The sequence below is a fragment of the Neopelma chrysocephalum genome, unplaced genomic scaffold, assembly GCF_003984885.1.
Source record: "Neopelma chrysocephalum unplaced genomic scaffold, ASM398488v2 Primary Assembly neopelma1_70, whole genome shotgun sequence".
Classification (NCBI taxonomy): Eukaryota; Metazoa; Chordata; class Aves; order Passeriformes; family Pipridae; genus Neopelma; species Neopelma chrysocephalum.
Window position 1 is genome coordinate 4,084,504 of NW_020897730.1, and position 12,364 is coordinate 4,096,867.

The 12,364-nt window shown below is 37.9% G+C and overlaps 1 protein-coding gene across 10 annotated transcripts in view; it reads right to left on the reverse strand.

The window, feature by feature from the left end:
- Positions 1–528: 528 nt before the first annotated feature.
- Positions 529–12,364, reverse strand: part of AGFG1 (ArfGAP with FG repeats 1) — a 35,833-nt gene continuing 23,997 nt past the window's right edge. For 2 of the 10 annotated variants that reach the window (XM_027686250.1, XM_027686259.1), the window contains exons 6-15: positions 9,298–9,417; positions 8,609–8,680; positions 7,446–7,655; positions 6,437–6,620; positions 5,679–5,758; positions 5,295–5,387; positions 3,879–3,926; positions 2,337–2,495; positions 1,649–1,740; positions 529–1,276 (exon numbers count right to left, since the gene is read on the reverse strand). In XM_027686250.1, coding sequence (XP_027542051.1) covers positions 1,217–1,276; positions 1,649–1,740; positions 2,337–2,495; positions 3,879–3,926; positions 5,295–5,387; positions 5,679–5,758; positions 6,437–6,620; positions 7,446–7,655; positions 8,609–8,680; positions 9,298–9,417 — 1,118 coding nt within the window. In that variant the 3' untranslated portion in view covers positions 529–1,216. The remainder of the gene's footprint in view (positions 1,277–1,648; positions 1,741–2,336; positions 2,496–3,878; positions 3,927–5,294; positions 5,388–5,678; positions 5,759–6,436; positions 6,621–7,445; positions 7,656–8,608; positions 8,681–9,297; positions 9,418–12,364) is intronic. The other 8 variants (XM_027686251.1, XM_027686255.1, XM_027686254.1 and 5 more) reach the window with 8 other exon arrangements.

The following is a 12,364-nucleotide window of genomic DNA, read 5'->3' on the forward strand; positions in this document are numbered from 1 at the left end:
CTTATTACTATTACAGACTAGACAAGCCAGACATTTTTCCCCCCTCTACAAATTCCATTCTAGTAAGGCAGGAAACATTCCTGTAAATTTAAAAATGACAAATTTAATATTCCAGAGGAGTTTTTACTAATATATATTGTTTTTTAATAAAAAGTGCTATTCCATCTGTGGTACCTTGTCCTGCTGTCACACATTTTGTTCTCATCACAATTAGTTACCCATAATCAGGTGTCTTTTGCAGCAAACCCCTTCTTGAGTGACTACCCTCTGCATTGCTTCAGTGTCCTTCACTACAGATATTCTATCCAGATAACCCACGCTCATCTAACACTCTCCTGTTTGACAGGTCACTTCACTTGAGCTAGAACAGTAGCTTCATCACAGGATACAAAGAAACATTTTCAAGTGAGGCATGTGAAAATTTTAAGCTTAACTCATGCTCTGGATACCTCATCTGTGTACAAGACTTGCAGGATACACATTTTTATCCCATAAATGTTACTGCACAGAAATAATGCTACACAATTGTTTTTTCTAATATTTATTTTTTCACCTGCAAACTGTAGCAAAACATGATCAGCTTTATTATGCAGACAGGTATCCCTCTAACATTAGAGATTTAGGCATGTATAAATAGAATAGCTCTTAGGAAAGGAAAATGTTTTGAGAAATGAACAAACCTTCAATTTAACTTCATGACTTCCAATACCAACGGTTAAAATGATGCAGCTCATTCATTCCAAGAGATACAACAGCACCTTAAAGTGGCTGATCTATTCCCCAGTAACATTTTTCACATAACAATGTGTTAAAGTTACAAATACTGATATGCACAAATAGCTATTTTCTAAGAAAAATATGTACAGTACTGCAGCATAATGAATGTGGTATCTGCAATAACTTATTAGCCAATTTTAATATACATGATACCGCTACTTTTTACCTGCCAGTTCACAGGTTCAAGGATGTTACCACAGCCCTCTGTTTTGCACGTTATTACCTGGTGGGGGGTTGGTTTTCTCACTTTGTTTGTGTCAGGGTTTTTTTTTTCCTTTTTAAAATTTTTTAAAGGTACACAATGCAGGCTTTTATTTTTACTTCTTAAAGACTTCTTTTGTGTTTAAAGCTAATATCAGTGAAACAAGACAGCAGTGCAAGAGGCGCAGAGATGTTATGTGACCACATAAGAGTTCTTTTGGGTAAAGTGTCTATAAGGCTATAAGAAAGGATTGGTTGATGAGCTTCCCGTTGGAAATTGTCCTGTTGGTGCACCAGCCTGGGGGAAAAGGACAGAACAAAAATAAGGCAAGTATTTAAGACTTTTTCCATACTGTAAATCATAAATGCAGAATATATAAAAAGAAAATAACCTACTGGGAAATATTTCTGGTTTATATTGCAGTCTATTTTTTGGTGCTTCTCTGAAATTACACTACTGTAAGAACATAGTATCCAAGTACCTCTGTTTTGATTTGAACAGATGCCACGTCATCATAACACTGAATTGCAGTTAGCAGAGTCACATGCTGCTTCCCTTTACTTGAAGGAAGAAAACCCCAATATCTTTGCGTATCTCTAAATTAAGTGTTACAGCTTATGCTTCTTTGGACATACATTAGTTATTAATACTATGCAACAACTCACTTACCATAAAAGGGTTACTAGATACTCCAACAGCTGCAACTTGTCCAAAAGGAGTTACTACAGGCTTTGCTTGCCCAAATGCAGCAAAACCTGCTCCTTGGAAAGACAAGTGAAAAATATTAACACTAGTAAACAATCTGCCAAGAGTTCTTTGGTGCAGCTCCCACCCAAATGTAAGTGGAATCTTGAACTGCAGAATCAGCAGGACTGATCCTACTCAAACATTACCACGAATATAAGCCTAAAAAATGGTCACTGAGCTTTGGTTGTTTTCAACCATTCGTAACTAATCCATTTCCAATTTCTGCATTTTTTCAATGTTGTTGTATCATATAAATTTAGGGAGAAAATACTTTCCAATTTTCTCTTACCTGTGTTCTATGAAGTTAGAGAAAGTAACAATGTGTTGCAGACACTCCAAAAGAGCCCTTCTTACCTAAAAACCTTTTAAGCCTGGGAATACTTACAATTCTAGTAAAATTTACTAAAATTTCAGTTTTGTCATTGCACAAGTGCACACAGCCAAGTTAGAAAGCTCAACTACAGAGCCAAAAAAGTGTGGGAACCCCTCATCAACATTACTACCAAGCTCATGAAGAAATAAATATGCACCCATTATTGCCAACTTATAGACAGATCATTTTCTTTATGTTTCCGATTCAGACAAGATTATCTAAAACATGCAGACCTACCATTTGGCTGCTGAGCAAAAGTAGTCTGTTGAGGGAAAGCTGCCTGGGTTGGGAACGTGGGCTGCTGGAAGTTGCCACTATAACTAGTAGGAAGACTGTAGGAAGCAGGAGTTCCAAATCCTGCAGGCATGCTCATGGATGCAGTACCAAATGTTGCTGCTGATAGGCAAAAAATAACATTCAATTATTTGTAAGAAAGCACTTTTTCCATGAAACAAATTACTATAATGCCGTGTTAAAAGTCTCCTAACTGAACAAAGGTTGGTTCAACTTCTACAGCCACTGAACTGATTTGCTCACTTGGATCACCACCATCTAGGTGCATAATTTACTTTTACACTTTAAAAATTAATGGAGTCATTTAAAATTTACTAGATCCAGCACATTCAGATACACTTTCTAAAGAGGAAATTATTTTTTGTTCTCTATGTTATCATATACTTCCCCCAGAGTTTTTCTGGTAGAAGTCTGTACACACCAGAATCAAGCACATTCAGGCAGCCTAAGCCACTCTTTTTCTCCTTCTGAGGAAAGCATGAAAGGATCTTCCTACTTCAAGTTGCACTACAGTAGATTACAAATCAATAACAAAAACAAATCAAAGGGATACATGCATCCCCTTTCTTCATCCCATCCTTAATGGCACGTTAAAGGAAATTCTCACCATGCACATTATTTGCACACAAAGTTCCTACTGCAAATCCTCTTATTGTTGAGGTAGGACTTAAAACAACAAATAAACCCAAAACTTTTCATCTGATTCTCTGCTGAACATTTCAAGTAAATAACATGCAGCTCATAGGCATTTCCATGTGCCTTCAGCAAATAAACAGGAGCACATTAGGTGCAAAAGTGTAATAACAAAACCATTATTCAGTCTTTTGGGAGTTATTCTTGAAAGGAGAAGTGGTATAGAAGGATTTTTGGTACAAACACAGACACCAGGTATTCTATGCTAGTTAGATAGGACTTCTCTTTTGAAATGTTATGAGTTAGATTTTATGCAAGCTCAACTGTTTAAAAAAGTTAATAAAATTAATTTAACGAATATAGCTTAATTATCAGTTGAAAAAATTACCCAAAAAATATTCAAGGGCAAGACATTTTACATACATAAACTGTTGACAAAGTGCACACAAAACTGATGTACTAACACTGTTCTCAAGTTACAGTGAGCAGAGGAGCTACTCAACAGGCAAACTTGCTAAAAACAGCAAACAAAAGCACAACAAAAGGAGCAGTGACTTGGGATATCCCAAAAGGCATCAAACTATTGTTGGTAGAAACTTCAAGAGTCACTCTTTAGCATTATATTGTGATCATGGAAGATATCAATAATGGTTTTGTTTCAGTTTCTCAACAGGTTGTCTCACGTATGCTCTTCTCTCCCTTTGCCCAGTTGCCAAATACCCACACCCGCTCCCTTTTAAAAAACAAAGTCTTCCAAAATTCTTTGTGCAGAGAACCAGATAGCTATCAATAAGCTTTTACAGGCAAGAACAATTAGCCACAAGAAACTTGATACCAAATGTGGCCACCTACCAAAATGAGCCTGAGGAAATATGTGAGAGTGCATTGCTCCCGAGAGGCCTTATGGAAGCCACAAAGAGACCAGACAATGTCAAATCATTTATACACTCTTGAACAGTCATTTCTTAGTTATAAATATATAGATAAATACATGTATAAGTACCAAACAATTCATCCATACCAGCAAATAGATTAAGCTAAAGAAAACATTAGGAATAAACACTACAGAACAGATCTCCCATGTAATAAATAGCAAAGTTCATGCAGCAAGAAAACATAAAACGACAAGCTACAAGTTAACACTTCACACCTCCTTATAGCCATTATCTTTGTCACCTAGTTCATAACATCAGGACAGCTGCCAAAGGGTTGGAACCTCAGCAAGCCAAGGACAGCAGATTAGAAGAGGGAAGGAAAGAGTTCCCATTTTCAAAGAAATTTATCTAAAGAGGCTACAAATTCTTAACGATGATCCAATATAGCACAGTTAGGAATGATATTAAAGTAAGGGGAAAGATATTTTGGGCATTAAATACCTGAACAAGTTTAGCCACATAATATCTCAAAAGGGACTAAAAACAGAATTAATTTTAGCAGAGAACGTGAATTTATCAATTCAGTTTTAACTCAGCCTGATCAGTTTAATTCAGCCTACCTAAATCACCAAGTAAACCACAACTCAATGTCATAATGCACACATCAGCAGATTTAATCTCTGGAAGTCCAGCTAATAGATAGAAGTGTCAAAATTTATCAGTGACTCTGGAAAAGTAGAATAACCTAGCAGCCATCTAAATCCAAGTTCAATGCTTTAAAGAAGTACAAGTTTGCTTTTTTAAAAAGTGACTTAGTTTTGCCTGTGGAATTAGAATTCTACAAAATCCTCCCCCAGAAGATTAATATAATAAACGAGTGTAAAGATTAAACATACTCTTTACAAAAGAGAACACCAATGTACTGAGTAAGTGGACTGGTGAGGAGTTACCAGCCCAAGAGCCTTGTCTTTCCTGGTTCCAGCTCCAGCTCTTTGGTTTTGAGAGCTTTCAGCACTTTGAAATAAAGAAATTAATTTTAAAAAGGAGTTTACCATGCTAGCTGCAGGGCTTTCAAGATCCCTGATTTCAGGGCAACCTGCTATAAAGCATGCTTCAAAGCCAAGGTTATAGTCTTGGAAAGCACCCAACTGGTAATACACAAACTACAAATAGGCAGAGCTCAAACACATCACTTTGACATTTTTCATGGCCACTATTTGAAATCCTAGAATTGGGCCTCAACACTGAATAAACACACAACATGTCAAATATACTAGAGACAGAAATACAGAAAATAATTAAGAAACAAATTACACAGTTACAGGGGAAAAAAAAAATCACGGCAATTCTTGAAAGAAAGTTTTTCAAACACCTAATAGGTTTTTTTCCTAACCTGTTGCTCCTCGGCTATTGGTCTGGAATGGATTTGTTGAAGGTGCCACTGGGGCAACAGGGGCAGCTACAAATGGATTTGTGGAAGGTGTTGCTGAAAGATTAAAAACATTTTATTAAATAAGTCTTTTAAAGACCATCAGTCAATCTGACTCACATCACGTTTATACAGCTTTTATACAAAGACACGTAAATATCTAAAACTATATGAAATATTAGGCATTTATAATGAAATGCATTTCAAAGTAAGTGTTTTAACAGTAGTACTTTTCTGGTATCCTTTAGTAACTTCAGTATTAGTAGTGTCAAAGTATAGCACTATCAACTAAAAATTAGCAGGTTGGTTGCTTACAGTCCACAAAGGGTGTCAGTAACACTTAAATACCTCCAAATGGAGCAGGCACACTCGAAGATGCAGGCTGTGTCTGTGCAGTAGCAGCCACAGGTACTGTTCCAAAAGCATTGCTGGAAAGAATTTATACAATTCCTTCAGTAAAGTTAGAATTGCTTGTTTAACAATTAAATACAATTTACAATTATTGCTGGTATGTAGAAGAAAGGGGATGAGTGCTTCTGTGCAGTCTGCAGACTGCAATACACCTCACTGATGCCAGGAACTGAGCCCCTGATGTCAGGGCCAAAGACTCTCACTACTGCTGAGCAGTGAAAAGTCATCTCCATCAACAGCAGCAGAAGGAATACTGAGCATAAAGGTTGCAAAGCAGAAGCATTTGCAATATCAAACAACTAACAGGGGGTTTGTATTTCTTACTTCAATGACCTCAAAAGGAAGTGGGTGGCACCACTTACATTAAAAATACCTGATTTTTTTTTCCAGAGATGATTTTGAGTATGCATTGCAAGTATTCTGTACAGGAAAGTGCTACCATCTAACAGCATGTAATGACTAGAAAAGTCCAAAGAACATCCTGCTGACAGTATTCTCAATTTTGTCTTATAATATCCTACCAAACAGTACTGGTACTATGTAAAACAAAGGATTCAGTTCCAGTAGTACCTCTAAACTCATTCAACATTTCCCCACTCAGGTAAGAAACAAACAGATTTGTGAAACAACTTCAGGCTACTTTTCTGCACACTGCTGAAGTCAAGGTAGAAATGGAGCAGCTTCCCCCCGAGTACCTGCTGACGTTACTGGTGGAAGTGTAGGCGTTGCTGGAGGTGGCTGTGGAGCTGAACACACTGTCCAGCTCTGCCAGAGCCGCGTACTTGTCTGAAGATGCACTTGACTGATTTGGGGCCGACAACGCGGGACCTGCTGATGCCGACACCACTGTGCTGAAACCACTTCCTTGCTCACTCCCACCTAGAAAGAAACCAACCAGATTCAAAGGAATGAAGATGGTTTCACTGTCTGTCCTGCTGACAGAACTAAATCAAAGTCTACGGACACTTTCAGATTTAAAAATTAAATGTGCACTAGGGCACACAGCAAAAAGTGTTTAACAAGCCATTAGCAGCTGTTAGCAGAATGTCATGCTTCTACAGATATTCTGCAGCTCCAAAGAGCCTCTGGTTTCCCTAGAAAAATAATCCATCATCTTGAACTAGAAAATTTAACCAAACACATACCCTCAAATAATCCATTTCAGAACAAAGCTCTGCAGCACAAATTCCACCATTTGAGAAGAACTACATTTGAGTAGTAGAATAACTAGCTTCTTCTCCTTAACTTAAAATCAACTAAATCCAAGTATCACTGCTATTATTTTATAAAAAACTAAAGCCCAATCTCTTTGCAGCAGAGAGGCAGGAAAGGTCCTCTGGCAGCTCTCTGCAACAACTGCAGCTCTCCATTCAAGAGCCTTCACTATAGGTTTTAGTACAAATATAAAATACATTTTTTTTTTGTTTTCATTATTGCAGTAATGATTATTTAGATATTTCAATTTAGAATTCTTCATCTGGATGGGAAATAGATTTCTAAAAAGCAGTCATGATAACACCCTTTTGGAAAGATGTCAGTCCTAAAACTTACATCTTACACTTTAAGGGTACACTCACATGAAATTCTACCAATCATTTAGAGAAAGGGCATTTTGAAATACAGCTACTATTTTGACAAGCACAGTCATCCTCATGGTAACTATACACCTATAGAATAAGCATGTCAAAGAATGAAGTTTAATACCTTGCCCTGCACTGAAGATATTATCTAAATTAGCAAGAGCTGCGTATTTGTCAGCTGACTGGAGGTTCAGCTTATTCACTGCAGCTTTACTGGCTGCAGTGGCTGTGGCGTTGCTCTGAGAAGCATTGAAGGCTCCAAAATCGGCACTGGAGGATTTGGGGAAGTTATCAAAGTGAGCAAAGTTAGCATTCACTGATCCAGCACTTCCACCTGTAACAAATTAAGTTAAACATGATCAATACTCCAAAATTAGAGGAGGTTTCTCCACCTGTAACTGATGGCACATTAACCCTCCCTTCGTGGTTTTGTGAGGCAACATGTTTCCCCACCCCATCCCACACACTGAAGACTCTTTCCCATTTCCTTCAAAGTTGACTGGGTCATCAGAAAAAAATATTTTCTAATATATTTTTTGGTCTGCAGATCAGGGACAAAACCCCCAAACTTCAACAGCTTAAATCAGAGTCATAATTTGATCTTGAAAACTATATGCTGTTTCTTAGCTGTTAAAAAGTAATTTCAACAATGTTTTACTAGAAAAGCAAGTATTTTTCTCAATATTTAATATTCAAAATCCAGAAGCTTCATTTTCCTGCCATATGTGGCTAAGGAATAGCCACCATTTGCATTTACTTAATGGTTCAATGCTTAACCATTTCAAATGCCAGTCATTATCCTAAGCAAAAAACAGTGCCTAGAAGTCTAAGAGTAGTATGGTTTCATGCCAAGGTTCAGATAGTTTGGTTCTCTGTTCTCCAGAGTTTTAGACCACATCCAATCAGGAAAGAGGGGATGGGGAAGACACACAAAGCTCTTTTATACAAAGTCTCCACTGATGTCAGAGATACATAAATCAATTTTATAAATTTGATATGGATCCACACAACTGAACTTCAGAGTAACTATGAAACCATGAACTTCCATCTCTTCAATGTCCAGACAATTTAATCTAGGCAGGTCTTGTACTTAAATTTATGTTGAACTGTTCTATTAAGTGTGTCATGTTTTATAACAGTTGGTTGATGATTACACTCATACTGCAGAACACGACTTTCTAATAGCATAATCAACAAGTTACAACATATGCAACAGTAGGAATGGAAGTGCTATACTACAATGGCATAAAATGAAGCAAGCTGAGTTTTCCACTGCGTGGAACTTACTGTGTACAGCCTGGAGAGGAAAAGCTGAAGTAAATTCACCAAAACTGCAGCTAGATGAAAGCGTTCTGAACGCTGGACAGCCAGAAATTGTGTGTGGGTTAAAGTTAACATAAGAAGGGAGAAAGAAAATTTGAAAAAAAAGTTTAAAACAACACCACACTCAAAAAAAAAAAAAAAAGGAAAAGAAAGTCAGTCAGCCAAAGATCTAGACAAACAGCAAGTGTAAGCTCAAGCAGAAGTCCTAAAGCATGATCAAATTAAAGGAAAGCAAAATAAATCTTAGCAATAGGCTCTACACATGAAGTCAAAGATACTGAAGTGTGTGCATATGCTATACATACGCAGAGTCACACACTTTTTTTGGTACTGTGATGTGCTTTTGTGTCTACTGAAACAGAAGAGTCAATTCAATACTCATCAAAAGCAGTATGGTTTACTCTTTTCACAGTTATTTCAGGTGTAGAGCTAACAAACACATAGTGCCATAAATCAGACTTATGAGTAGCATTAGGGGGAAAAAAAAAATCAACACCAAACAGAAGGAATTCATTTTGAGTTTCCCCAGAGCTTCAGATGGCTTGGTCGCATTAAAGCAGGCAGATGCAAGAAAAACTCAACTTCAATACCTTCCAACATAAAGGTAAGGATTAATTCAATTAAGTATTAATCAAAAGTGCTAGGAGTTCTACCTGTATTTTGGGGCTGAAAAGGAGACTGACTTGCTGTGGGGAAACCTCCAAAATTACTCGAGCCACTAGACTGTCCAAATGCATCAAAGTTTGCAAAACCTGCATTTGCAGAGTTCTGCGCTGTAAATCGCAAAGGAACAAAACATGTTAATGGATATGGGAAATCAACACAAAAACAGATGTATTAACTGAACTCATGGTCATGACAGCCTCCAAGGGTTATGTCCTACCGTGCACTTGCTTTTTACATGAAAAAAATTATACATGTTATTCTACAATTCAAAGTTGTCTTTGAACAAGCTTTCCCAAATCACCTTCACAGAGCTGTACCAGTTAATGCTACTTCTGTCCTCCTCACACATCCTGCTACTCACAACTGCATGACCTGATGAAGTCCACTTCAGCTTAACTCTAGGAGTGTTTGCAGTTGTGGCTGCTCAGGGAAAAACAGCCATAAAGTACAGAATACCAGATATATACCTGTGGAGCCCAAACAGGTATCATTCTAAATGCTAGTTTCCAAAACTAGAATCTGTGGGCTAAACAGACAAAAATCAGAAGTTATTCTTGTAACCTACTCACAATTCAAATTCTTCATATACAAAGTGCTGCTTCCTTAGCTGAATTAATTTTGGCACCACCTTAAAAGTTTTGTCTAGGTTTATAAATTCATCTAACTGAAAACTTCAGTCTTTAAAAAAAACTAAATCAGAGTACAGAAATATGGAAAATCAATACCAATGTCATAGAAGACAGCATTCATAGTGTGTATCCACAAAATAAAATCCAAGGAAATTTCAAACAGAATTTCAGTTTTGGCCTTCCTTTCGTGTCATACTATAGGAGAAAATAAAAGTTAACACTAATCTAATTTCAAATAGCTGGACATTCAAGCATCTATAGAGTCAACAGGCATTGTATGTCTAACTGATCAGCTCCACAGAAACCCTTAAACTCTATTATAAGCAAGAAGGGAAAAAAATCTTTTTCATGAAATGCAAACCAAACCTCTTTATATAGGTAACCTGAGTTACTATCTAAAGAAAGCCCACAAAACACCTTCTGGAAAAACAGATGGCAAAACATTATATTTTTAGATCAGAATTTGTTTATTCTGGAGGGATTTTGCAGATTAAGTATATACAAAAAGAATTATTGCTTAAGTACCATTACCTAGTAGTCAGATAGTGCTAATAAAAAATTTCTATTAAAAAAGAATCTGTACTACAGATTTATAAACTAAAAGGACATTCCACCATGCTGCTAATATACATAAAACATAAGCATTTCCCTTCACAGGAGAGAGGGTGAGGTTTGACTGGACTTGATGCCACTTTTAATAAAAACTGTGCATGCGCATTAGTTTTACAGGGCATGGTTTTGGTAGCAGGGAGTGGCAGGAGTGGTCCCTGGGAGAAGGGACCAGAAGCTGCCCCCATTTCTGAGCTTCAGCTGGCTCCAGAACTGCCCTGTTGCTGCTCAAAACTGAGCCCATCAGCAATGCTGGAGGCACCTCTGTGGTGATGTGTCTAAGAAAGGTTAAAAACCACTGTGCAGTAGCTGTGAGAGAGAGCAGGGAGAAAAATGCAAGAGAAAACACTGCAGACACCAAGGTCAGCTAAGAGGGAAGGAAGGACATGCTCAAGGCACTGGAAAAGGTTCTCCTGGGGCCCATGGAGAAGACCATAGTGAAGAGGGCTCTCTTCACTGTCCCCCCTGCAGCCCACGGAGGAACACAGTGTAACACCCACATGCAGCCTGGGGAGAACCCCACACCAGGGCAGGCAGGGAGCACTGGAAGGAGCTGGAGCCTCTGAAAAGCCCCTGCTGGAGGAGGTTCCTGGCAGGGGCTGTGACCCTGCCTGAAGGACTGTATCCCATAGAAAGGACCTACGCTGGAACAGTCCTTGAAGAACTGAAACCCATGGAAAAGGCTCACATTGAAAGAGGTTTGAGAAAGACCATATCCCACTGCAGGGGAGGGACCCCATAATGGAGCAGAGGAACAGCAGGAGGAAGAAGCAGTGACAGAGATGAAATATTATGAACTAACTGCAACTCCCATTCCCCATCCCCCTCAGGAGAAGGAGCTAGAACAGTAAGAAGTGGAAATAAGTCTAAAAAGAATGGGAGAGGGTGGCTTTGGTTTTCTTATTTTTTACTATCCTACTTTATTATTAATTGTCAATAAACCAAGTTAATCTTCCCCAAGTCAAGTCTGTTTTGCCCATGACAGTAACCTTCTCTTGACTCATGGGCTTTTTCATATTTTATCCCCCCCACCCTCCTGAGGGGGAGGAGTGAACAGCCAGGCAAGGTCAAACCACCACTGCATGAGAGTGGACAAGGAAAAAAAAAAGTATCAAAGAGAAAGCAGGATCCTGGAAAAGTTATTTTCACTTTCAAGTGCGCAAGGAGAAAAAGTTGGCACCAACAGATGCAAAATTACTTCTATTATTATATTATCTGTATTGGTTCAAACAGCATTTTGCAGACTCCAACTCCTAATTCCATAGTTTGAGTTGTTTTGGATTTCAAACCAGTAGCTTTTTAAGAGGAATTAAGAATTCAATTGCAACTTGCTTTAAAATTAAAGTGATGCTTTCATCCTGAATTGGATAGATACTGAGAGACTGATGTTTGGTTGACCAAATAGGATTAAGCACATAAATGTCACTCAGAATTACAGCAAAAGTATTCCTTTTAATCACTCACACAAACAGAATACTATGTCAAGAACCTTAAATGAAATATCTTTTAGGTCTAGATTAAAAACTGGAGTATATTACAGGATACACAATTTTACTGCATCAGCTGACAAAGTATGACTGCAAATGGGCCCATATTCAAGCAGTAGAGCTGTAAAGACTTCAGCAGTGTATTCAGATGTTAATCTTGCTTCCTTTTATGCAGTAAAATTTAAAGCTATGTAAATGTGGCCCAAAGGTAAAGATCCAGTAAGACTCCTACTTTCCTGTACCTGGACAATATGTACACTGGCAATTCCAAAGTTCAGTTCTCCAGGCAAAAACCTAAGAACAATTCTAAGTTAAGGAACTGCAGTGAA